Genomic DNA, 26,638 nt, shown 5'->3' with positions numbered 1-26,638 from the left:
TCACATTTGACTCTAGAATATGTATGGAGTAGTTTATGGTCAACTCAGTAGTTGTGAGGTGCACAGCACTGCTCCACCACTGTGCTTTACAGTTGATAAGAAGTGTTTGTGCTGATATGCTGTGTTTGGTTTTTGCCAATCATTCATGACACTCTTAATTGCGGCTAAACATCTACACTTTCATCTTGTCTGTCCAAAGGACATTGTTCCAGAAATGGTATGTTCATATGCATCTTTACAAAACTAAGCTATGCTACCATGTTCTTTTTACAGAGAAGAGATTTTGTTCTAGCAAACCTTCCAAACAAGTCTTATGCTGGGTACACACTATGAGATTTTTCTGGCCGATTTACTGTCAGATCTATTATTTCCAACATGTCCGATCTGCTTTCCGATCGATTTCCGTTCACTCTAATAGGAAATTGATCGGAAAATGCTCGGAGATATACTGGAAAGCAGATCGGACATGTTGGAAATAATCGATCTGCCAGAAAAACTCATAGTGTGTACCCAGCATTAACTGTTCAGTCTGTTTATGATGTAATGTTGTGAACTGGAGTGTGAAATGTAGCTCTTGGGATTTTTTTGCAATTTCTTGGGTTGAATTTGCTGTGACCTCTACTCTTGGGAAGATTGGAAACCGTCTTGAATGTTCCACTTGTGAATGATGGACTTCATACTTTTGGAATGGCCATTTTGCCTTTCCTTGATGGATGGATACCAGTTATTGATTCTCCAAAATCATTGCTAATATCTTAATTCCTTGTAATTGTGGTAACACACACCTGAATTCTCTAGACCAGCAAACTGTCAAGCTTGTGCTTTTATAGAGGAGATCACACTTGCTGATGATCAGTTACACACACTACATTTTCACACACTACTTCTGCATTTAGACTTTGTTAAATACATCAATATGCCATGTGTTACTGTGTAGCTCAGGTTTTATTCCCTTAACTTTAAAACTTGCTAAGGACCAGATGACGTTTTAATTGAACAGTGTACGGTGTACTTTCTTATTTTCATGACTCTACAGTGTTTCTCTTGATACTTCCTGTTTTTTTATGTTGGACTTAATTCTGGAGCCAGCAGGATTTTTTAGGAAAAAAGTTACACTAACAACAGCAGCCAAAGAAACTCCAAAGTTAATTACCAGCTTTAATTTTCATTGAGCCTTTGGGTGTGGCATCTGGCATTTGTCCAGCCCTTGTAAATACGTTAATTTTAAATTGCTATTTTCATATTTATTATTCTTCTATTACACTTTCAGTTTGATTGCCCACTTGTGTGCAGGCAGTCAGGAAGGTTAATTTTGGTATGAGACCTTACTATTAATCTTAAATGTCACATGGTTGGAAGGGGGGGCGGAGGACAAGAATCTTGGTTTACATTCAGATAAACACGGTATCTCCAGTAGATGCTACAGATCATCATATCATTGTTCAGCTTCTTTTTAATCATTTCTTGGAACATAAGCCTGGATCACTGTAATGGTGTGCTTTGTGGTCTGTGTGAGATTATTCTGTCATTTGTTGAGTTATAACCAAGCATTGATTTTGATACTCTTTCCACTGATGACAGCAACTTTTTTTCTGTCATTTTCTTGTCCACAATAGAAGATCTGTTGGTCACACAATGTAAACTGACCCATTCAGTCCATCTTAATTCACTAATTACAATGATGACCATATTTATTCTTGTCATCTCATTTTTTATCAGATCCAGTATACCGCAGTTCATAGATCTTAAATTACAAGCTTAATTAGTATATTGTTCTTTACAACATTGGGCTTTCCTTCAAATATGTTTGATAAAGTGTTGGACAAGCAGCATCAGCTTATGTATCTACTAGCTTTTGGCTGAGGAAAGTGTTTTGTTTTTTTGCACAGCCTAAAAGGGCAATGTGTTAATATAATTTGTGTGCAGATCTGAAAAGGGTTGTTGTCTGAAGGCTGTAGTAAAATGGCCTTCTCAAAATATAGCTTTGAAGCACTTTTTTTCTCTCTACTAAGCCAAAATACAGGGAGAGACACTTAGACGTAGCACCTTGTCTACCAAAAATAAGAAAGGGTGATCAGTTTTTAATGATTTTATTTCAGTTTTAACTTCAAAGCTCTCTATGCTTGCACAGCCTCCTATTACTTTATCTCTTCACTACCTGCACATCCACCGAACTGTGACCTCGGCTCTGCCTGCACAACCACAGCTCTCAACATCTTTTGTTGCCTGTCCACTAACCCAACACATCACCTCTTTTCTGCTTCTACGCGAGTCCAACATTTACATACTCAGCCTTCAGTTCACGCCAACCCAACATTTGTCTGCATGTCAACCAGCAACTAATGCATACATAGAAAAAGGTGCCCAGGAACTTGCCCATTTCCGATCACCGAACCACCAGAGCCGAGCACCCATTCCAGCTCCCAAAATTGAAAGTTGGTGCCGTACGTTCCTGCACTTGGACCTGCATGTGCTAAAATTAGATACTTTCCTCAGTAAAGGAAAGCCTCTGGTTAATCTATGATGAGGTTTTCCCCATCCCCTCCAGCACTACTGTTCCAGTGCTGGGATCTTCTGAACCTGTTAGACCAAGGTTTGTCGAATAGATTTGCGCAGCGGCACTGCCGTCCATGTACAAGCGCAGCCGCACGAATAATAGCACAGGACCACTCATAGATGGCTTTTTTTTATCCATGTACAAGTGGCTCCATGTTAATGTGCAGGTGCAACGGGTAGATAGGAGGAGAATCACTCAAGAGAACAGCAGTGTGCCACGATCCCTGCCCCTGTGTCCTAAGGGGCATACACAGATCATAGAAGACAAATGGATCGGCACCACTTGAACTTCAGTATTTATGCTCTTTTATTCATGTGAAAGACAGCAGCAATAACAGATGTTTCAGGCAGCATGCCCTTTTTCAAATTGCATCAGCCCTGCACAACAAATCAAGGTATGAAACCCTCTTCTGCCTGAAGCACACGAGAGTGCCCGCACACAAACACACACACACAGTCAAAGCACACACACACACACACACACACACACACACACACACACACACACACACACACACACACACACACACACACACACACACACACACACACACACACACACACACACACACACACACACACACACACACACACACGCAATAAGATATATAGTGTGCTATATATAAATTACACAGTGACCAAATACATATATAAAATACATTTATTAAATACAGAAGCTTTTTTGTTTTAAATAAACAATTAAAAAAATACAATATTATATTACAATATAAAATAACTATAAAAGGAATTCAGTCCAAAGATATCTTGTGTCCAGCACAAATACATCTTATTTCCAACAGGAGATCAACTCCTGTTTGATACTTGGCACTAACAACAGTTTTCCAACTATACCTGTCCAGACAAGTAAGTTAATAAATAAAAGTATTTATGTACACAGCTGTTAATTTGTAATTGCATCTAATATTGGGGCTTCCTGAATGTGAACAGATTAGTCATAAGCAGTAAACAACACGTATGGTGCAGGCTCCTGGTTCCTGGAAGTACCTGTTTTTATCAGAATGCAATCAGGATGCTTGGCTTGTAATTAATTGAAATGCATTATCTTGCTTAATTTTATCTTGGCCTGAATGTAGCATTTCACATTTCATATTGGCAGAAAATGGACTTTTCCTTTAAATCTGATTAGCCGGAATTGGTATCTGGCTTTTAGCTCTGACTTGGCAACAAGTTCACAGAGGGGTGTTACAGTGCGATGTAACAGAGGCATTTTACCACACAGAATAGCACTGCAATTATAAATCTACATGATGTTCAGAATGCATCCAGTGTGATGCAATCCAACGGAGTGCATGTAGTGCATTACAGCATAAGTGAAGCATACTATTCATTTCTGACAATGTTTCACTGTATGCAACGCAACACTCACATAATGTGCGATGCAAGTTTTTCCCGTTGCGTTTCTGTTTTTACAGGGAATGCCACGCTGTGCCCACTGTGAACCTTGCCCAAAGCTCTCCTTATGGTGCAAACATGCATGCACTTCCTATAATGAGATGCTCCGCCATTCTATAACTCTGCATTTCCACTGACCACAACCACAACAACTTCAAATGCAGATAGGTGCAAGTGAAACTACAGGCAAAAAAAAACAGTTTATAAGAGAAAAAAAGCAAATTCCATAGATCAGATAAAAAAGGGATTCTGAATGGCTGATTTGGACATCTGCTCCACTTTTTCTTAAGTTTGCCTTCCACCTAGATTTTTTATTCTATTATTATATTATATACAAGCAAAGCTTGTCAAATAAAGCAGTAATGAATGATACTTTCTTTCCATGAATGGAACATCTCCCTCTCTGCAGAGATCAGAATGGTGCTGGGCATAGTGAGCTGCTCTGAAGAGGTATCCTAACTCGCACACCCACAATGGACGGTTATCACCAGATCAGTGATCTATGCCCAGCAGCCTTTGTGCCATGATGAGCTCTCGGGGAGGGGGCAATACTGCCGTACATGAAAGGGAGTGCGGTGCACATGTTGAAGTACAGAGTACAATAAAATGGCCCTGAACTCAGAACTTCCTCTCTGCTCTAAAAAAAAGATATGCAACAGCATAACAACCTTTAAAAAAACAAAAACATTTCTTAGTTACAGCTGATACAAAACCTTCAATAAATCTGCAGTGGGTCTACTTCCTGCCTTCATAAAAGCAGACATATTGTCAACATCCTATGTTTGCAAATTAGCAGCTCTGCCGTGGCAGAGGAGATTCCTGAGCTGACACAACTGAGAGATCAAAGTACAACTTGTGCTTAGTCTCAGATGAGGGGGGATAAGACAGGCTAAACTCTCTAAATACATACAGTGAGCATTTCTCTATGTTTCCTTCTGCCCGTGCAAGAGTTCAGGCCCACTTTAATGAAGTGCCGAGGGCAATTAATACAGGAGCATGAGAAAAGTGGAAGCTCAATGATTATGTATGCTGGAGCATTACAGAAATGGGGACACATAATGAAGCGGGGCACAGGATTAGAGGGCCACAACAACATTAAGGCTGCTTACACACCAAGACGTTACAGGCGCACTGTAACGCTCCCCCAACGCACAGCAATGTAACACAAGTGGGCTGTTCACACAGCCCACGTTGCGTTACATGTAACGCTGCACGTTCTGCGCAAAGTGCAGCATGCTACGGCGTTGGAGCGGCTATAGCCGCGTTAGACTGTTTGCACATGCGCAGTGGGGGGCGGAGAGGAGGCGGGGAGAGCCAGCTACAGTAGCCACGCACATGGCTACTTAATATTCACTGCACTGGCGGGCGCTGATTGGCCGGCGGGACCACGTGATGCGGAGTGTCTCGCTCCGCATCACGTGGTCCCGCTGGCCAATCAGCGCCACTCTGGGAGACATTATAGGAATCGAGCCGCCTAACGCGGCTCACTCTACCGTCGGCTCTTGCAGCACCATACATTGTGTTAGGTGCACGTTATGCGACCTTAACGTGCCACCTAATGCAACGTCTTGGTGTGCAAGAAGCCTTAGTGTATCAAGTGGAGGTGGCACAGTGTAATGAGGATACCAGGTGCAGCACTAGGTGGCCTGTTGTATCCATCATTAGGTCATTATTTTGTTGAATGATTTTCCTGGAATCTTCAGTGCCTAGGTTATACCATGACTTCTACTGTCATTTCCTATTTTTATGCTTTGAAAAGTTTGTGCCAATAGGTCCACTTGTACTTGTATGTTTTTCAGACACGCTTGCAAAAAATTGTTAATTACATAATACAGGTGTTTTTTTTCCCATGTTTTTCTTGTTTGATTATACAAATTACTTAAAATGTGTAATGGGGATGCATAGCAATTTTGATAAGGATGATAAAGGTTTGAATGCAGACATCAAAGAAATTAATGGGGTAAAGATGAAAAATAAAAAAAATGACACGGCCACGGTAGCAATGGGGACAAGATTATGTTCCCCCTGCACACCTCGGGTTAAGTGATAAAAATGGACACAATGATAAAAAACACAGCTAACGGATCAGGTATAACGTTTTTTGTTTGGTTTTTGATAATAAAAATGAACCAAACGGCATCCTAAATGTGTTTACATACATTTTATGCCTCTCTTTTTCCACTGCAGTTAACAGATAACAGCTGCTGTTCGGTTTGTTTATCTGTGCATACTCTCCACTTCATCCACATCATGAAAAATTGGTGGTATTTACAAAAATATTGCTATCATGACTGGACTTTAACATTCATACTTATGTAAACAACCACTGTTTACAAAATGTTCACTGGAAATCCTTAAGCAGAGCTTGATACTGTCGCAGACCTCCAAAGGTTTCCTATGAGAAGCACTTTGTGTTATCCACAGCAAGGCCTTGCCAATAAAATACATGCCCAGCCACGGCAGGCAGGACACACTGTAAATATGCAATCCCTTTAGTCACAAATGTTTTTCAACCGTTTTTCTGGCACAGGAAGAAAGTCTGCCTCCGGCTCACAATGAAGCAAGGTGCGTCTGCTTTGCGTATTTTAACCTTGTAGGCGACGAGACGAGACATCCAAAGCATCAAACGGCATGACAACACAGAGGTGTAAATTCACTCCTTATGTGCAATCCAGACACAATGAATTCTGGTGATGAGCTCCTTTAGAAAATCTTCCCAAACACAGACTTTCCTAGGTGAGAAATTGAAACATGAAGTGAGGTTTGCAGCACAAAGAGTTAAAGTTATAAATTCTGTTTGCTTAGGTAGCATAGCCTAGAGCTTGCATTTCCTCATAGACCTTTTGTAAGAGATATTGCAACATACCTGCCTGAACATTGTACAGAGTTATTTCTTCCTACGTTTCTTTTCCAGTCTAACTGGTGCATGAAGTACAGCTATAAAATTCACAATCTACATTTTGAAAAAAAAAAAAAACTTCAGGTACGGCTTTTACATGTATATAATGGATCATTATTTTAAAGCCCTAGGTCAGGATCATGTTTTTAAAGGCATTTCGCAAACAGGGCACATAAGGTTTTCTTGGCGCTGCGCAGTGGCGTAGCTAAGAAGCTGTGGGCCCAGGTGCAAGTTTTATATTGCCCTCCCACCCAAGCACTCTATACATAACAAGGGCACACCAAAACCAATCAAGGACAACCACAGTGTCAGAGGTGCAAGAAGGGGATGGGGAACAGTGAGTCCTCTTAATTTCCCTTGTTATTCAAAACAATAAAAGAGATGTTTCTTCAACCTCAGCCAGCAGGGAATGGGTTATACACATTACTGGCCACTAGTTACTACTATTCAAAGCATCTATAGAAATCAATATTATCAGCACAGGACCAATAAGGAGCGAATACTGTGGTTGAACCTGTGCACCCCCTATTGCTACGCCACTGGCGCTATGCTAGCTGCCCATAGCCCAACTTGCATTACATACATAACGTGCATGTTGATCGTACAACCCAAGTATTTGCTCTTTGCATAATGTGCATTACATACATTACGTGACACGCAGGACACTTAGGTTCCTTGCACACTATGGGCTTGATTCACTAAACCGTGATAACCGATATCCCAGCCGCGCTAGCGTTTTGCACGCGTTACGTTTTTTGCATGCAAACGTACATTTTCAAGCGTCAACGCAAATGCGGCCATTTTCGCGTGAACATTCGCGATTGCGTGTGAAAAACGTTACGCAAGTTAAAGCGCACGCAAAACGTTAGCGCAACCGTGATATCAGTTATCACGGTGTAGTGAATCAAGCCCTATGTACGTTGCTATAGAAACGCAAAGCTGCCAAAAAGTAGCATCGCACATTAGACACGTGACACGTTCTGACCCATTAAACGTTACCCTGCAAGCGCACTGCATGCAGTGCATTATCCCGATGCAGCGTTATCAGTGTACTAGCTCCATAGCATAATCATTGTACCGCATTGGGATGCGATGATATTGTGCCTTGCGACGGATTGTATAGTGTGCAAAGAGCCTTAACATGCACTTTGTGCGCACATAAAATGTACCAAAATGTATTAAATATGTCCCATTGGGCTGAATATATTATAATTTGTACTACACAAAGTTTTGTGCTTTGCACATAAACTATTTCTGGAATATTAATTTGTTTTTATTACCTGGATGGCTAAGCTTGCAGTGCTGCCTTCCTGTGCTAAAGTCAGATAGGCCTGGTGCACACCAAAAACCGCTAGCAGATCCGTAAAATGCTAGCAGATTTTGAAACGCTTTTTCTTCTTTTTCTGTAGCGTTTCAGCTAGCGTTTTGTGGTTTTGTGTAGCAGTTTTGGTGTAGTAGATTTTATATATTGTTACAGTAAAGCTGTTACTGAACAGCTACTGTAACAAAAAACGCCTGGCAAACTGCTCTGAAGTGCCGTTTTTCAGAGTGGTTTGCGTTTTTCCTATACTTAACATTGAGGCAGAAACGCATCCGCAATCCAAAATCTGCAGCAGCCCGGGAGTATGCGTTTCTGCAAAACGCCTCCCGCTCTGGTGTGCACCAGCCCATTGAAATACATTACCCTAGCGGATCCGCACCCGCAAGCGGATCGCAAACCGCAGCAGAACCGCTCTGGTGTGCACTAGGCCATACTGCTTGATTTATTTTCTGTCCAAACTCCTCCTCCTATCCCATCATCAGGGACATGAGGTTGTCAGTGAAACTGGAAGGGGGCCTCAGCTAGTCTTTCACTATAAACAGAGCCGCCATGCCGACTTTCACCCTGAGGGTGGGCATGGTCAGGTAATGCTCTATGCAGAGGAAGGAACTCCTACCTTTGCTGGCAGTTCTATATTTTGTGGAAATATTTCTGGGTTATGTGACTCCAAAGGAAATTTTTAGCAACAGCTGCATTACATATGAAACGTAAGAGTGTAATGGCACTGGAGGGGGAACCAAGGATTTAAAAGAAGCACGCATTAAAAGTTTTAAAAGGAGTAAAAAAAAAATGTATCTAACCAATCCTGACCTCACACAAAATGCTAAAAGAAAACATTGCAGCTGGATTTGCTCATTACATGTTTACAGTTACAAGATTCTGAAACATTACATATGGCCTGCAAGGATAAGGCTCATCACAGACACTATGAGCTTTCTTTTTTACAAGATAAAACCTATTTCGCAGATGCTTTACATAGATTTTTAGTAACATCCCAGATCAAGTACATTCTATATAAAACTAACAATATTTTAAGAGAAAAGTGAAATATGAAAAAGAAATAAAGTGGGAGTTACAGATGGTGACATTATGGTAGCTAACTGCACACATGATATAAAGTGCATGTAAAAAGTCGTATATTTTAACGTTCAGGAAAAAAAATTGTCATATGAAAATATATATGTTGCCCTTATAAAATATGAAATAAAAACACTTGCAACAGTAATACAGATCAGATCTCTATTTCCTATTAACATATTTTCTCACGCTAAAAGTGGTCATACCCAATTCAACAACATCAATCAATTTCCAGGTTTTTTTTCTATAAAAATGATTGATTGTATAGAAAACTGAAGATATTTTTTTTCGATTGAGAAACAAAGAATAGATTTTTCTAACGTTTTTAGAAATATTTGATCAAATGAGTTGGAGATTTTTGACTGCTGAACTATAATACATCACAACCTGTGTTTTTCCACAGAAAGTGTTGCTGGCATACTCAGACAGCACTAGAGTCAAATATAGTATCATAAGCAATGCTTACCAGTTACACTTCCTCAAGCACATTGTTCAAAGGCCTAAAAATAAAATAAAAAGCATGTTAGTTCCATGAGGAAGAGTTATATATGGCAGACATGAAGATATGTACATGCAGTGACATCTGTTTCTTTCCTGGTTACTGTTCCATTTTTCTCCTACAAAAGTGGCTGGCTGGCTGGCTAGGATCAGGTGAGAGCTTGTGTTTTGCTCAATTGCCTGGGGGTGTTACAGTAGCCTAAGCCAGTGGGCTGGATGGCTGCAACAGTTACTGTTAACAACGGAGCCTGATAGGATGGGGGGGCTGTGACAGTTACCACAGGACCCTGAGGGGGTGGGCGGGGTGCCTCCACAATTATTGTTTCCACAGTGACCAAACTCAGAGGGTGAAGGAAATGCCCCACTGTCACCTATCCCTATTTGCCACTGAGTTGCTTCCTCAAAGGTAATATTTTTTCCTTTTTCACCCGAGTATTGCCCCTTACTCCTGACCTTCTTGTGATTTGTGTGGTTAATCATCCACTTCCATTGTTTTTTATATACTGCTTTTAGTTTATTGATTAATTACTTTTTAGTTATTGCACATATTCACTTTCTATTCACCTTATTGCATTTTATCAGCTATATTAATTTCTAATGTTGATGGTACTAGTCAATATATTGTGTATTGTTAAAGAGAAAGCTGGGAGGGGGCAATTGGAAGCTCCACAAGACACCCTGCACCATGGATGCACCAGGTTTGGTATTTTTTTCCCTGATTTTGTCCTCTAAACCTAGGTGTGTTTTATGGTCAGTAGCATATTATGGCCTGAAAAATAATATAATGTGACTGAACACTAGTAAATCAGCATGTAAAGGTATCCTATTATCAGAAAACTGTGCACTAACACTGGGATCCTGTTACTTCTCATCTTGTGGGAATATGGATGTCTATGCCAGCGAAGATTTGCTGATCCTCCTGTTTTGGTCTCTCATATGTACTGTATATATTGTGATGTGTGATATTTGTCTTTCTTTTTGGCTTTGAAATGCTTCTGTCTTTTTCTGAAAATAACCTTTGGCATTTGTATCACTTAAAATGCAGGACTTAATTTTGCTGCCTAATAAGGCTGTGCTCAGTATTCAATGTGCATAATTCAGGAGGTTAAGCTTGGTTGGTTAATTACAGTGGTGATGTATGGATTACGTATGTAGTTTATGGCAGTACATGTGGCTAATGAAATATGAGAACGGTGTAAAACTTACTAACCTTTGCTCAGGTAACGCCAGGTCCTGCTGTCTGTTTAGCTGTCTGTTTAGTATCTGTAAAGAAAAAGAGTAACCATATCTATAACTATATCATGTACTTGGGGTCCACAAAACAAAGAGTAACAAATTAAATACCATTCTCAGTTGCTGGGCTTCATACCGGCAATATATGGTGTGTGGCTTTCGCCGCAGAATGGGGAACTAGAAGGCATTGCAGTCAGGATCCATATTTGACAGTAGGAGGCAGAAGCACCATGAGCAGCACTCCTGAGGTACACATACCCAGAATGCTCCCAACTTTAGGTGTGTTGCACCGAGCATCCGCGGCTCCTTGGTGTACTATTCCCAATGGGGGGGGGGGGGGGGAGGGGGCAGAGTGGCACAACAGAGAAGAGCCCAAGCAAGCAGTGAGACCAGTGGATATCAGATCATCACACTACCAACAATGGCATGTGTAGTTTCATAGGTATGGGGTTGATTCGGGTGCGTTTTAAGTAACAGCCAAATTCTGGCTGTGTATCTTGACTTGACTTAGGGCTTGTTCACACTACAAGTGCTTTTTAAGCACTAGGGATTTTGAAAAGCTCTGGGGGATTTTACAAAATCACATCACTCCAGTGAGATCACCCACATAGGATACCATTAGCAAGAGCTTTTAAAATCACAAAGCGCTTAGAAAAGCTAGTGTAATGTGAACAAGCCCTAACTGATAACTTAGTTATAGCAGTTACCCATAATGATCCTACATAGAAATACTTTAAAGAGACACTGAAGCGAAAAAAAATTATGATATAATGATTTGTATGTGTAATACAGCTAGGAAATAAACCATTAGGAGCAGAGACATAAGTCTAATATTGTTTCCAGTACAGGAAGAATTAAGAAACTCCAGTTGTTATCTATGCAAAAGAGCCATTGAGCTCCACGACTTTCAAAGTCGCAGAGAGCTCTGTCTTCTGAAGCTTGTTATCTCAACTGTCAGTCACTGTATTTTCTTTTTCTCTCCAGAGGACAGGTCAATAGTTCATTGTCCTACTCTGTAAAATCATTTAGAATACTGAGTAGTGTGTAAACTGTAAATATTAAAGAATGATGCAATGTTAAAAAAAACACCATATAACTGAAATTAAAAATATGAGAATATTTTCTTTGCTACTAATGTTCTAGTAATTATCCGTACTACACAACCAATTCATTATATCATAATTTATTTTTTTTTCGCTTCAGTGTCTCTTTAACTTCTGCATTTACTCCTGGCTGGCCATTTTAATGCTGACTTATCGATTAGCTGTGATCTATTATTTATGCCATTTCTTAATGTTTTCTGTGAGAAGCCTGCACCGAGATTCTTGTACTGCTCCTGCCCTCCCTCCTCTGCAGTCAGAAACATGGAAGCTTAGGCAGCCCAAGAAAGCAGCATTACTAAGGAAGTGTTGTGACACAGATACTCATTCAGTATAAATCTGTGGCAGATATAATGCCTGAAACCAGCCTCTCTTATCACTTCTGGGTACTGCACAGGCCCATGTGTCACACAGCCCAGTAACAATGGTCTTTTTCTCTAATTATGTATGTACTTCCATGCCACACACATACCCATACACACACATGCGCGCACACACACCACTAATACTTGGGCATGCTATGTAGAGCAGAAGGTGTCAATTTTTAGGAGCCAGATAAGTGATTTAAAAAATACATGAAGTGAGAGGGTTACGGAAGCTGCCATATTTAATATAATCCTTTTATACAATACAGCTGCCTGGCAGTCCCACTTATCTCTTTGACTGCATTAGTATTTGTATCACACACCTGAAAGCAGCATGCAACAAATCTAGTCAAACTTCAGTCAAACATTTTATGTGTATGCTCTGGATAGTGGCTGGATAGTGTACTGGTTAAGGCTACTTTCCCACCAAGACGTTGCGTTTTAGGGGACGTTATGGTCGCATAAACGTGCCCCTAACGCAATGTATGGTGGTGTTGAAGTTGGACGTCAGATTGAGCTGCGTTATGCAGCTCTCAAAGCAGCCGCTCCAGGTTAGTCATAGGAAGTCTGGATCTTTTTAAGGATTCTGATCATTTGAATCAGATCATTGAAAAGATCCGGATCTTTGAACCAAATCATTTGAATCAGTTTACTAGGGAAGCAGACTAGGGGTGAAATGACTAGCAGGACAGGACTTTCCCTGCACTGTACATTCTGTATGTTCCTGTTTCTTCCAGACAGACATCCACTGTGAACCGAATCTTTCACTGTGATGATCCGGATGATTCGACTCATAAAAAAGATCCGGATCAAATGAACGATTCGTTCATGATCCGGACAACACTACAGTCCCAGCACGAGTCACCACAGTGCAGTTAATATTAATTAGCCATGTGGCTGGCTGCAGAGGAGGAGGAGGGGAGACCTCCTCCTCCAACATTACTGAGCATTTGCAAACAGTCTAACGTTGGCTTAGCCGAGTATAACGTACAGCATGCAGCACTTTGTTTAAACGTGCTGCGTTACTATGTAACGCAACGTGTGCACTGTGGACAGCACATTGATTTTACAGTGCTGTGAGTTAGGCTGCGTTACTGGCTGCTGTAACGTGGGACTTTAACGTCCCACTGTGAAACCAGCCTAAAGGCACTTCCTTTGACATGGAATAGGGTTTGAATCCTGGCTAGGTTCAGTACCTATTCAGTAAGAAGTTCAAGGCAAAACTCGCTAACACTACAGGATGGCCTCTCAAGCGCGTCCCAGTGGCTGCAGCTCTTGAGCGATTTGAGTCCGACAGGAGAAAAGTGCTATACAAATGTTTGGATTATTATTAATAAATATAGTCAAACTTCAGTCTAACATTTGATGTGTATGCTCTGTTACTCAGTACACTTGCTAATCATTACAGTACACTTGCAATAGATTGAGAGTGAATTATTATTTTATCCAGCCTCAAGTCTCTTCCACAAAGTTCATCAGCTTGATCATCAAGCTGCGCTACTGTAGCAGCACGATTTAAAAGCCACCAGCGCGAGTTAAATACAGCGCACGTGCCTAAATTTTGGCCACTCCTTCCTAGTTACGGCCGATGCTTGCATCTACTGCGAAATGTGAACTATTGCGACCGTGATACTACACTACTGCGGCTGCTAATGTAGTAGCAGACACGCTAGTAAAGTATCGCGGTCACGAAACTTCACATCTCTTGGTAGATGCAAAGAGCAGCCAAAACTATGAAAGAGGCTGTAATTGAGAAGCACACGCTACGCCGCACTACAGTGCGTAGTGTGCGCTTGCTCTATTTAACTCGCGCTAGTGGCTTTTAACTCGTGCTGCTGTAGCAAAAGCAGTTTGATGAATCAAGCTACGTGTCATAGGGGTTATAATGTATCTGTAGTAAATATCCTGGGGTCAGTACAATGACATGATACTCACCCTATAGCGATGCAGGGTGTACAGAAGTCCACACAGAAGGATTATTGCTACAACACTTGGTAAGATGAACAGGTACAAGTTGCTTTGTGTGTGCTCTTTCTTTCTTCCATCATTCTGCAGTTCTGTTTCAATAATAGGGAGCACATTAGAGTCATGCCTAGGATCAGCAACTTTATCTTCCCTGTCCTCAGATGTGAAGGCAGCTACGTTTTGCTCTTGCTGCTTCTGATTGTTGGATAAGTACCCTGCCTCATGTACTGTCACTTCTGAGTGTTGAGAAGTCTCTGAAAGTGTTGACTGGACTCTAGACACTGAAGAAAACTTTTCATGTCCAGAGCTGGTAGATTTAGTAGTTAAAGAAGAAAGAAGGTAGGAGGAAGCCCAACCAAGGTTTCTCTCCTTGGTCACTTTCTCCTGTGGCCCAGTTTGGTGAAGCTCAACAATTGGCAGAATGCTTGAATGAAATGAGGTTAGATGAGATGGGGTTGTAGCGCTGTCATCACTGGACAGGGCAGTTTGAACATGTGTTGTCACAAATTCTCCTGAACTGCCACCCAAACTTTCAACTGAGCGTCGCATTTTGGTGACAATGCTGGATGATGAGTCTATGCCAGGCTCCGTGCTGAGTTCAGAATAATCAGACACTGTACTCTGTGAAACAACATCAGGTTCTGTAGTACTTTCTACTACTTCACCAAGAATTGCTTCTGTGATTAAAGTTAATTCTCCATTTAGCTTAGAAGAATCTGTAGTACTTAGCATCTCTGTAGAATGGGGTGATATAGTAGCATCAGAGACATGGGCACTGGTGTTCTCTGTGTTGAAATACTGGGGATATGGTTGCGTCTGAGGCTCGGTCATGCTTGATACTGATTCAGTGACACCTTTTGGAAATTCCACATGAGTGACTGGAATGTCCAAACTGTTGTGTGGAGGCTCAGGGGATGCATCTATCTGCTCTGTGGTGGAAACATGCACACTATCCACGATGGTGGTCAGAGGCTGTGCTTCAGCTGGGGTATCTGTTACCATAAGTGTTGACATTTCTATGCCCAGTGAGCTCTGTTGAAGCTTTTGTGAATAAGTGTTGCTCATGTATTCTGTAACAGACGTTGTAGTAAAGGAGACAGATGATGCATATGAGCTGCTTTTTCTGGGAGCTATCTCTGACAAGTCATTCAGGGATTTCTGAGTAGTTGTGCCGGACAGAGAGGGTGATGCTGGGGAAGGACATGCACACTGAGGATCTGAAAAATTCAAAGAAAGAGGGAGAGGCTTTGATGATGGCCTGATTTATATTAACACTACAAGCTTCTTACTGTTACTGGACTAGGTAATGTAAATGAGACATGGGTTAAGACAGACATGCTAGACTGTAAGGAAAATTAGATTTGGCAAAGACAGAGAAGGACTGAAACAAAGATCCTGGACCTAAACATGAAATTCTACAATAGAGTATTATCTTCTGTGTAGCGTATATCCTCAAAAACAAACAAATTCAATAGCCATGCAAGCTTTGTTGTGTAATCTCACCTTTTTTCAAGGTGTGTTGATTTTCGCTGCATTTATCATAAAGGTCCCTACATTCCTCTTTACAGCCAGAATCCTTGCGAAAACTTTCCAAAATAAAAATTGATTCATTGACTTTCTCCAAAATCTCAACAGGAGTCAAAGATGTATCTCGTGAGCAGTCCGAGACATCTTCCTAAAAAAAACAAATAAATAAAAAAGTCAATGCAATTATAAAATTAAACCTTTTTTTTTGGGGGGGGGGGGGGGGGGGTCAATGCCAAATGTATGTCTTTGATACAATACTAGAGACCCTGGCATTTTACCATTGCAAATTAGTTCAGTATCTAAAGAGATGCGCCTCTTACCGGTTCTATTTCTTCAGGGGTACAGAGAGTGCCTGCACCTCTCCAGAGTTCTTGTAGACTTTTGGTGTAATTATCATTTTTGGAGTTTGGTTTAAATTTCAGGATGCTCAAGATCTCCCAGAGCTGAATCAATACTCCTCTAGCATAACAGTTTTCTGTCTAAAAAAAAAGAAGAATACAGGATATAAATATACACCCACCAATGCTAACTGGATGGAGCTGGTATGTTATTGCTATGCTTTCATAGGGTTCTTTGCACAAATCAAAAGTAAAGACACATCTATCAATACAAAATACGGATTAATGTATGCATAAAATAAATAAATGGCAACTATCAGCCAAAATGCATATTTTTCATTTAAAGTAATTCTGAGGTGAAAATAAATGATATAAACAATTGTACCTATCCTTACTCCTAAAAATAAGTTTTTTATGATCTCCCCCAGTTTTGTGTTTAAAAACTTTAGATTTAATGTTTTGTTGTCTCTGCTCATTATCTTTCTGTGTCTCAGATGTAAAATATATGAACTCAGGCCTACAATATATATCCCTGCATTCAGAAGCTGTTCAGAAAAGAGTGTTATGGCTGTAAGTCCTTATCAGTGAAGGTTACACTATAGTTGGACTAGATCCTCACCTCAGAAAAACTGTCACTTGCATACCTAAATAGAAAAATTATCTGTCTCAGGCAGAAAAATAAAAAACAGCCTAGATACTATATTTGTGTGCTTGGCACTGTACATACTCGTGTCTATCTTTTTATGATACACGTCACCTCAGGTACATTTTGAGTTCCGATGAAACCAAACATAAAGAAGAGCTACATAATAGTCTAAAATCTCCTACCTCTTCAGTGGGTGTGATAGTTAGTGTGATTCTTTGATGGACAGAGAAACAAAAGGGTTTATATAAACAGATCCCTAATGTGACTGCAATAGATCACAGGAAGTCGTTGAAGACAGGACAATGGAATTCAAATAATATTAGCTTAATGTATGTATCCAGTTTCTTCCAATTTTAGTTATCAGGGATATTTTACAAAGATAAGCTGGTCATACACTAAGATTTCTACCCAATGTTCCAAAACGATTTAGATAATTAGATTAGATAATTTGCATATTCAGTAGTGGTGCATTGTGGGTAACCACAAATGTTCACTTGTAGCTGAATTATTGCAAATTTCCTTCTGTTTTAAGAAGGCAAATTTCACCAAGCATTGCTTATTAGTAGGAGGGCTTTGCGGTCTCTTTTACCCCCCCCCCCCCTATACATTCCTAGTGGTTTGGGTCACCGGAGCTGTTTGGTTACTCTGTTGTACATGAAATATGCAAAGGGATTACCCTATGCATGTAAATACATGGTAATTTACCCTTTCAGGACCAACGTAGGTGAAATCTATGTCCTCTTTGTGGCTATTAGTCTCTGACATGACACAGATGTCAACTACTGCCATAGCGCGTTCCTGCCATGATCTCCGTATTTGTCACTTTGTTACCACTGGCTCAGCTGTCTGACAGACAGATGAGCGCCATGCACCAATTAGTGGCCAATTTCATTAGCTCCTGACCCTGTGTTAAATTGTCTTTTTAATAATGACTCATAAATTCCTGGATGCACATTTTAAACTTCCGGACTTTAGATGTTTTTACGTTCTGCTTTTATTATGTTTCTCCTCTTGTCTAAGAAGGGTTAAAAGTAAAACAAGGAGGTAGTTAACTAAGTCCTGGGGGACACAACACCAAGCCAAAGCCACAGACTTCTGTAACGGCAACATGCGAAGATCAAGATACGCAGCTCAACCAAGCACTGCTTATCAGTATTTCCTGTACACTGTGACAACTTTATTTTCAGACCTTTTAGCAATAAATCTGAATATTTACACGTTACACTATTGGAAGTTCTCTGCGATTATTTTCAGAATAATGGTCGAAACGGATGCTATCTCAACACATATCTAACCTATTCCCTGGATACACTGGACACATTTATTTATGAGGCTTCATTATTTGAGGTTTGCTAATCATGGTGAAGAAAACTGGTTAACTTTTGAAAATGGATTTACACTTTTAGTGGAGAAATGTGACCTAAAGGAGAAGTGGAAAAGGTCAGACTATTATGTAACGCCTCATCATATTTGATTACATATCTATGTTTAGGGTTTGTGGTATCTTTTTTTAATTTAGAACTGCTAAGTAGTTCCCCGAGTTGCAAAACAGATCACACTACGTAGACAAACACAACTCGACATTTAACCATTGGGATTTTTCTCAATAATTGCGGTCCCCAAAATGGGTAATACTAGTTGCTGATGTGCCAGGACAGCTTATTCCTCCTTTCCTAGCTAATAAATAGCCAATGGACATTAAATCACCATCAGTTTATGCAGCATACATTGACTCCCAATGACTGGTGGTGCTTCAGGGAGAAGTCTGAAAGAAGTAGATGTGCTGTTTGTTTAAGCCTTCCTAGACTTTACATTGTTGGTAAATATGAATTGAGCACAAAATGTCTATGTTTGCTGCAGCTGTTTCAGAGAATCTCACTGTGGAAAGTCAGTCACATGACCCAAAGATCTCTTCAGAAATATGGTGCTGCCAGAGGAGTAAGAGTTGCTTACCCAGTATGGAAAAGATGACCCACCCCTCCCCACCTCTTCCATCCTGTGGAGCTCAGGGAGGAAGTTGGCAGGGTTAGTTCAGTTCTCACAAAGAGACTGGCTAGTGTCCCCTAAAAGCTCTCTGACTAAATCTGTGACTGGGAAATAGGATAACGGAAGGAAATTGGCTGGCTGATCTCTCACGCAAGCAAATTCTGACATTGGCCTAGCAAGACAGCTTTACAAACTCAACCAGGGAGGCAATAAAATGAATAATGCAAAATGCTTGTGTGCAATCTACAATACTTTTACAAATTATGATATATTGCAACAAAAAGCACACAAAAAGCATACACACCTACAAATATAACTCACCAATCCATCACGTTGTAGCAGCTTCACTTTTATTAAACAGTCACTGCTGAGTAACTGAGAATCAATCTGCAAAACAAAAGCAACAACAATAATAAAAAGTCAAGACACTTGATTAGCATTACTGCGGAATAATTGTGCTATAATCTGTGATTAGTGAAAAGGGTTAACCCTTCTTCCTCTGCTGTGTCACATGACCAAGCAGAACAAAACTACATATCCCAGAAAGCACAGCACTTTTCAATATGATACAATTGGTGTGCACCACTACCAACAATGATTGTATGGCTATCTACAGTGTGCTAGCGCTCTGTACAGTTAAGCGCTCTCACATGACCCGGGTCATACTCCTGTATGGGCTTTATTAGCCCCTATTGGAGAGATATCTGATATTGATTATACTATAACATTCTGTTGCTTGGTGGGACAGGCCATAGGTCCTTGTTATTAAGGTTCTGATTACTACTGTTTGTTTTTTTGGCTAGGATTAATAAGCTTTTGCAATTTGATTATATACATGGTCTGGTCTCGATTAGTCCATAGTTGATTTTTGATATGACAGTGGTGCTGTTACAGGACTATTTCTCTCTCCACTAGAAAGCACAGCACTGGGGACAAACAGATATTTATTGTGCATATGCAATATATTGCTGCTTGCTGAGTGAACACCATTGACTTTACACACAGTGCTGTGCAAACAAAGCTGTCTGTGACACTCATCCCACTCAGCACAACCAGTATATCCTCTCCTGAGTCTCTCTGTAACTATTAAAGCCAGCAGATAGCAAGGTGTGAGGGGCTCCAACAATCACTGACTGGAATTTTTGACTGAGGAGAAAGTGTGCTACGGTATATTGTTTGAAAGAAACTACGGTTGTTCCGTAAACAAGTTAAGAAAGCAGTGACCAGTGCTCACTATTTCACTTTCTGTGAGATAACTAGAGCTCACATATGCAACGTTGACTGCCAAATAAATCAGCTGATGGCCACTTCATAGACTGGACATACGCTTCAGGAGACAAAAGGCGTGCTCGTTTTATACTCTGTTTGCAATTCACCATTTTTTAAAGTGACAATCTGCACCCACAGTGCAAGCCCAATAGGCTCCAAATAACCTGCTAAAAGACTGCCACTTTCAGGTAATTACAATAGTTTCTGGTAAACATGGTAGTAATAAAGAAGCCACCTGCATAAAAAATAATAAAGAAGTAGTGATCTGATCTGCAGATCAGCACTTCCTTATAAACTGGCCCCTTCAGCAGTGGAAAACACCATGCTACAGAGCAAAAAAGGCGAAGAGAACATTTCACAAGCACTTGTCCCCCATTTCTGGTGTTTATTTCCACCATTTATTCCAGTGAATGGGGCTTCTCCACTCTTACACCACTTGTTCACCACAATTTGCTGTTCAGTTCGTTTCAGTGGAACCCCTTTTTCTCCACTGTAATTACATTGCTTCTTTTCTCCACTTTTCCAGTCTAGTTCACCAACAAGAAATGTCTCATATCTTTTATACATCTGTGGGACAAAACTGGTGACCAGATCTTGAATAATAGAGAAAAAACTGAAATAAATTATTTTCCTACTTTTATTTTTTTCCAAACATTTAAAGGAGTCATTATAGAGGATTTGTGTAAAAATTGTGTTATTTGAATATCGTTAATGGTATTAAAAAAAAAGGCTTGTCGTGAATTAGCATGGTGCTACTACTGTTACTATCTACCACAACCTCCCCCATCCCCCATTCTTTAACATTAACCCTCCTACACCTGACCACCGCACCAATATCTGCAGTTGCCTGTAGATATAGCCAATACAGTTATTCGGCTATACATGCGCCACAAGGACTCAGAGTTTGGTTTTACATTAGTTGAACTCCAGTGCCAATGTTCACCATTGCTGCATCAGTTAAAAGAATAGAACCACAAGCACTAAATTCGGCTATCACATACTGAACTCTGCCACTCTGGGTGCCCAAATTATACAGCATAGGCACACAATTTTTCAATGCAGACTATGGCGGCACCCAAATTCGAGACAAGTTCTGGTGCCCTTTTTGCACATTTCAATTATAGATGCAGAGCCAAAAAGGAGATGATTTACTGAACTAACCAATATCCTGCAAGATGGAACCATATCAGTGTTTTGGCTTTCTGATCTTAGCAGGATCATATGATCGTCTTCTGTATCTCTTTTCTGCTGCCAGAAGCTATGGAGGTTTCTCTGCATTCTATACATAGCTTACCATTTCCTTCAGGTTCTTGTATGTCTCTGTATATGTAGGTGAACTTTCTTCAGCACTTACTGCACTTCCACTCAAACCAAAAAGCGCAACAAGAAAGAACAAGGAGGCCTTTAAAAAAACAGAAAACATAAAAAGATAGTTAAGTCTATTGGAGAGTGAATCTGCTTCTTAAATGTTGGACTGCAATGCATGTAGTTTGTCTGCATACATCGTACAGCAGAATGAGAGTAATGCTGGGAATACACCATGAGTTTTTCCGACAGGTCCGATCTGATTTTGATCGTTTTTCTAATCGATTTTCTCATAGAAGTGAATGGAAATTAAGCCGAAAAAATTATTGGAAGTCGATCGGCCAGTAAATCTGCCAAAAAAACTCATTGTGTATTCCCAGCATAACAAGTCTGTCCTTTACAATGTGCCATTCAGCATGATCTCAGGTGGTTTGGAGTCCTAACAAGTTAGGCAGCTTTTAGTATCATGGTACAGATTCCATTTTAGATTTATGGAAATATAAACTTGTTTGCAACTACATTGGCAGATACATTATTATGTAGCCCGCAAAGCTGTTACCATGAGCCATGCATTGTTCAATAGAGATGGTCAATGAGATGCAAATAATTCAAGCTCACATGCAAACTGTATGCAGCTTGAAATCGGCGCAATCAAAACTGATGGGGAGTTCATTTGATTGGTCCAATCTCAAGCTGTATACAACTGACTTGAAATTTACAAACAAGCTGGAATTATTTGCATGTCATTGACTATCCCTAATGTTCATACAATACTACAATCTATGGTTATACAATGCACACTGTGTAGGGAGCACAACATTAGTTATGGCAGCTGTTATGGGGCCCCCGGACCAGGTAGGAACCCAGATTAACCCTAACCTGCCCTCTCTCTGTATCTTATCTTCATGAATAGTACGTAAATTGGTAAGGAACCTCATCTAGGATGTGTGTTGAGTGCGGGGATTTAAGAACCCACTGCGAATACTCAGAGTCACACTTGCAGAATTTCCCCTGAACACTGTACAGAGTATGGAGTCTGACACATGCAAGTGACCTCATTGGTTATAATACCTTACAGGAGAGGTATTTGCATTTCTATTTGTGAGGCATACTGTGTCAACCCAGGTATCCTGACAGCTTTGCATAAGTGACAGTCTAGTACTAGATTTATGTTCTACCTATTATATGTGAGAGTACATTAACCTATCCCTTCCCACCCACTGAGAAGACTGCTTTGGTCAAACTTCGCCTTGGTCTGAGGCTCTGTCAAAGTTTGCTTAGCCTATGTGTATAGGGTACAACAATATAAGAAAGGAATTTATTTTTACATGTTCTTACAAAGTGCACTACAAGCCTGGGTTCTCAACACATGGTATAAACTGAACAAGAAGTATAAATAAAAAAGCATTAAGAAATGTTTGAAAAGCAATTATACACAATTATGAAGCGCTTCTAAGCAATGTGTATGCCTCAAGGGGTACATAGGATATTACTCACTCACAACAGGGGGTACTTGGTCAGCACAGTCATTAATAAAGGGGTATATGCTGTAATAATGTTGAGAAACACTGCTCTAAGTCACAAGTAGCTCTCCCAATCAGAACTACCTGCACAGCAGTCTCATGTGGTGTAGGTAGAACAGTCATCACCATCACGTTCACCATGACTTCATTATCATATAGCAATACATGAATTCTATTATGGATCACATATTCCTGCAGCACTGTCTACATATGATTTCCTGTGTATGAGCCCTGTTAGGTGCCAGACTGATACAAGAAGATCCGATCAAACACGTGTGTGACATGTAGGCATACAAGAGCATTACACTGACTACACCCATACCTGGAAGTGACATGCATTGCATTACTGTATAGCAAGTATAACGATAATTCTGCACGCATAGTCAGAAGCTGAGATGCAGATATCAAGAATGAATTGAGTGAATTGAGGTAGAGCTTACCATTGTAACTTCCAGAGTTCGGGTGCTTTCGTTCTTCAGAATATGAGGGAAAGAATAATAAGGGATTTCCGTACTGCAGTTTCTAGTCAGCTAATCCAGTGGAATGCAGGAGGTGAAAGCTATGCTTGCTGTGTGCAGCGATCAGAAGGAGCACAGCAGTTTCCCTTTTGTTTGTGCAGTGCTCCGCCGCTGTGTGCTCTGTCTCAGGTCCCCCTCCTCTCTGCTGTAGAGCACTCTGTACAATGAGCCTTGTACAGCGCTCCTCCTATTTATATTCTTGCCTCACGTGGTTTCTTGGAAATCACCTCGACTATTAGCCTGCCTCCAATACATGCATTATCAGTGTCATGTAATTAATGATTTCTAATATTTGTGAACTGGAGAGTAGAGGCCAGTTTATGCTCGTGGAGAAATAATATAATGACATGCTAGGGGCTCTCATTCAATACTTACCTGGCATTTAAGGGACATTAAAGTAAGGAATGCCTATTCATCCACTAACCTAAAAATGGATTATGCTTCTATCCCAATCCCTTCTCCAGCCGTAATGATAAGGACCTGGACTTGCAAGCATCAGACTGCAGGATCCTATTGCTGCCTATTGCAGTTCTACTAAAGCATTCCTGATATAGTGAAACATTTGCAAAAGTTCGATAATTACCTCATTAGTGGGAAGCCTTAGGACAGTGGTGTAGCAATCACCGTAGTTGTCCTTGACAGATTTTGGTGCCCGGTATCAATTGTTACGTATAATGTGCTTGGGAGAACCCAATTTAAAATATGCACCGGGGCCCATAGCTTCTTAGCGAATTAAGACATGCCCCTGGACTAATGCCCGTGCCAAAACAAAGCCACAGCCCCACGAGTGTTTGTGTCTCCTTCTGTCCCCCTGTGCCTCCTTCTGGCTCCCTTTGTGCCTCCTTCTGTCTTCTTGTGCCACCTTCAGTCCGCTTGTGCCACTTCTGCCCCATGTGTCCAGAGATGGATTAGGGTGAAATGGTGCCCTAAGCAAGCAACAACTTTGGGCCAACCCCTGATGGCCACTTAGCTTTTTTGGCAAAATTTGTTGAGGCTAGCAGAAATCGGGCTCCTAGACTCTATGCAGTCCCTAGGCACCTGCCTAAGTTGCCTTGTGGATGATCCAGCTCTGTGTGCATCCCTCTGTGCCTCCCTCTGTCCCACTGTATCTCCTTTTGTCCCCCTTTGTGCCTCCTTCTGTCCCTCTTTATGCTGTTTTCTGTCCCCTTTGTCCCACTATCTGTTTCCGTCTCCCTCCTGATCTCCCCCAGTCCAGTGTGTAAAGGAAGAGTATAGCGCAGCAGAACCTGTGCTCTAACCTCCCCTCTGGAGTCCAGTGCTGTGCCTGTGAGACCATCCTGTCTGTTTTCTGCTCCTTCTAGTGCTGGTACCTCACTCTCCTCATGTCATGTGTAGTCACGCTGCATGCGCAGCACTGGACTCCAGCGGAAAGGTGACAGTGCAGCTGAGCTAGGGTAGTGCAGGAAAGAGGTTTGCAATGAAATCCAACAGGATCGGCTGCTTGTTTGTATCTCAGGGACTCCCTGTATTATGCACCCACCCTATAGGGCATATGCTTTGTATTCTCTAGTGTGTGCGTGGGTATATAGGGGTTTTTTTTCGGGGGGGGGGGGGGGGGGGGGGTAAAGAACACCTTACCTAGAGTGATGAAAAGGCTAGATACACCCCTGCGAATAGGCTTCTTCTGGCCAGGAGAGCGGCTATGAACTTGCAGCGCAGCACTGGGCATGTACAAGTAAGGTCCGCACATGCCCAGTAGAGGGAAGTATTCATGCATAGAGGGAAAAAACCCATGAACGTAGGAATCAGGACAACTTGGAGGGGACATCAGAGGTTGGCATCAGAAATCGGTTAATGGTGGTGGGTATGTTGGGACTGAATTGAATGAGCACAGCACTATTTGTATCGCCTGTTAGTAGCGAGCTGGATCCTGCTGGTGACATTGAGTGAAAGAATAATAAGGGATTTCCGTACCGCAGTTTCTAGTCAGCTAATCCAGTGGAATGCAGGAGGTGAAAGCGATGCTGTGGCTTGCTTGCTGTATGCAGCGATCACAGTACAGCAGTTTCCCTTTTGCCTGTGCAGTGCAGTGCTCCACTCTGTGTCTCAGGTCCCCCTCCTCTCGGCTGTAGAGCACATTCTACAATGAGCCTTGTATAGCTTGCTCCTGTTTATGCTCTTGCCTCACGTGGTTTCTTGGAAATCACCTCGACTACTAGAATACCTGCAGATACATGCATTATCAGTGTCATGTAATTGATTGATTTCTTATTTGTTAACTGGAGAGTAGAGGCCAGTTTATGCTCATGGAGAAATAATATAATGACATGCTAGGGGCTCTCATTCAATACTTTCCTGGCATTTAAGGGACATTAAAGTAAGGAATGCCTATTCATTCACTAACCTAAAAATGCATTATGCTTCTATCCCTATCCCTACCCCAGCCTCTCCAGCCGTAAAAATAAGGACCTGGACTTGCAAGCATCAGACTGCAGGATCCAATTGCTGCCTATTGCAGTTCTACTAAAGCATTCCTGACATAGGGAAAAATGTAAAAAATTAGATGATTACCTCATTAGTGGGAAGCCTTAGGACAGTGGTGTAACAATAGGGGGTGTGGAGATTGCGATAGCACCGGGGCCGTTGGGCCAGAGGGGCCCCAAGGAGTCCTCCCTCAACCGCAATATTACCTCTTTTTTAGTCTCATGCTGGTAATAATCACTTCTATAGATGCTTTGAATACTGGTAACCATTCACAAACTGTTTCCCATCCCCTCCTTGTTTCTCTGACATCGTAGTTGTCCTTGGCAGATTTTGGTGTGAGGTATCAATTGTTATGCATAGCGTGCTTGGGAGGGCCCAATTTAAAATTTGCACCAGGGCCCATAGCTTCTTAGCTACGCCACTGTCTTTGGATAATCCAGAGGCTTCCCAGACCATTCTCAAATGCTACAATCCATTACAGGGTCCCTCTGTGCCTATGGGTCGAATAGGCAGGGGCGTTTTTAGGTATAGGCATTCCTAGCCACTGGAGTGCCACTGGTCCTGGGGGCGCCATGCCCCTAATTAAGACATTCCCCTGGACTAAGCCCGCTCCCAAACAAAGCCACACCCCACAGGTGTTTGTGCCTCCTTCTG

The 26,638-nt window shown here is 41.3% G+C and overlaps 1 protein-coding gene and 1 long non-coding RNA gene across 5 annotated transcripts in view; one reads left to right on the top strand and one right to left on the bottom strand.

Annotated features, from left to right (window-relative positions):
• Positions 1-3,203: 3,203 nt before the first annotated feature.
• On the bottom strand, positions 3,204-25,204 carry LOC137546747 (uncharacterized). 3 transcript variants are annotated; one of them, XR_011026344.1, is made up of 10 exons: positions 23,462-23,681; positions 21,488-21,595; positions 19,246-19,311; positions 16,275-16,433; positions 15,931-16,102; positions 14,398-15,644; positions 10,975-11,027; positions 9,733-9,766; positions 6,836-6,922; positions 3,204-6,701 (listed from the first exon to the last, which is right to left on the bottom strand). XR_011026344.1 is itself a non-coding variant. In XM_068269533.1 (9 exons), the coding sequence occupies exons 2-8, from the start codon at positions 21,488-21,490 to the stop codon at positions 9,736-9,738; spliced, it is 1,731 nt and encodes a 576-aa protein (XP_068125634.1). In that variant the 5' UTR covers positions 21,491-21,595; positions 25,139-25,204; the 3' UTR covers positions 3,204-6,701; positions 9,733-9,735. The 3 variants fall into 3 exon arrangements, 2 of the variants coding, with proteins under 2 accessions (XP_068125634.1, XP_068125633.1); XM_068269533.1 differs by lacking the exons at positions 6,836-6,922; positions 23,462-23,681 and adding an exon at positions 25,139-25,204; XM_068269532.1 differs by lacking the exon at positions 6,836-6,922.
• Positions 10,051-26,638, top strand: part of LOC137546748 (uncharacterized) — a 117,967-nt gene continuing 101,379 nt past the window's right edge. For both annotated transcript variants that reach the window (XR_011026345.1, XR_011026346.1), the window contains exon 1: positions 10,051-10,170. This is a non-coding gene — a long non-coding RNA (uncharacterized lncRNA). The remainder of the gene's footprint in view (positions 10,171-26,638) is intronic.

The sequence above is a fragment of the Hyperolius riggenbachi genome, chromosome 2, assembly GCF_040937935.1.
Source record: "Hyperolius riggenbachi isolate aHypRig1 chromosome 2, aHypRig1.pri, whole genome shotgun sequence".
NCBI lineage: Eukaryota > Metazoa > Chordata > Amphibia > Anura > Hyperoliidae > Hyperolius > Hyperolius riggenbachi.
This window is presented reverse-complemented; position numbering and strand designations above follow the sequence as displayed.

Bases quoted from the DNA above. Each gene is read 5' to 3' on its own strand.
- LOC137546747 (XM_068269532.1), bottom strand. The intron at 16,103-16,274 runs GTAAGAGGCGCA...TGTTTTTTTTAG, and splicing joins CCCCTGAAGAAATAGAACCG to GAAGATGTCTCGGACTGCTC. The intron at 9,767-10,974 runs GTTAGTAAGTTT...TTTTATTTTTAG, and splicing joins CTGGCGTTACCTGAGCAAAG to GCCTTTGAACAATGTGCTTG.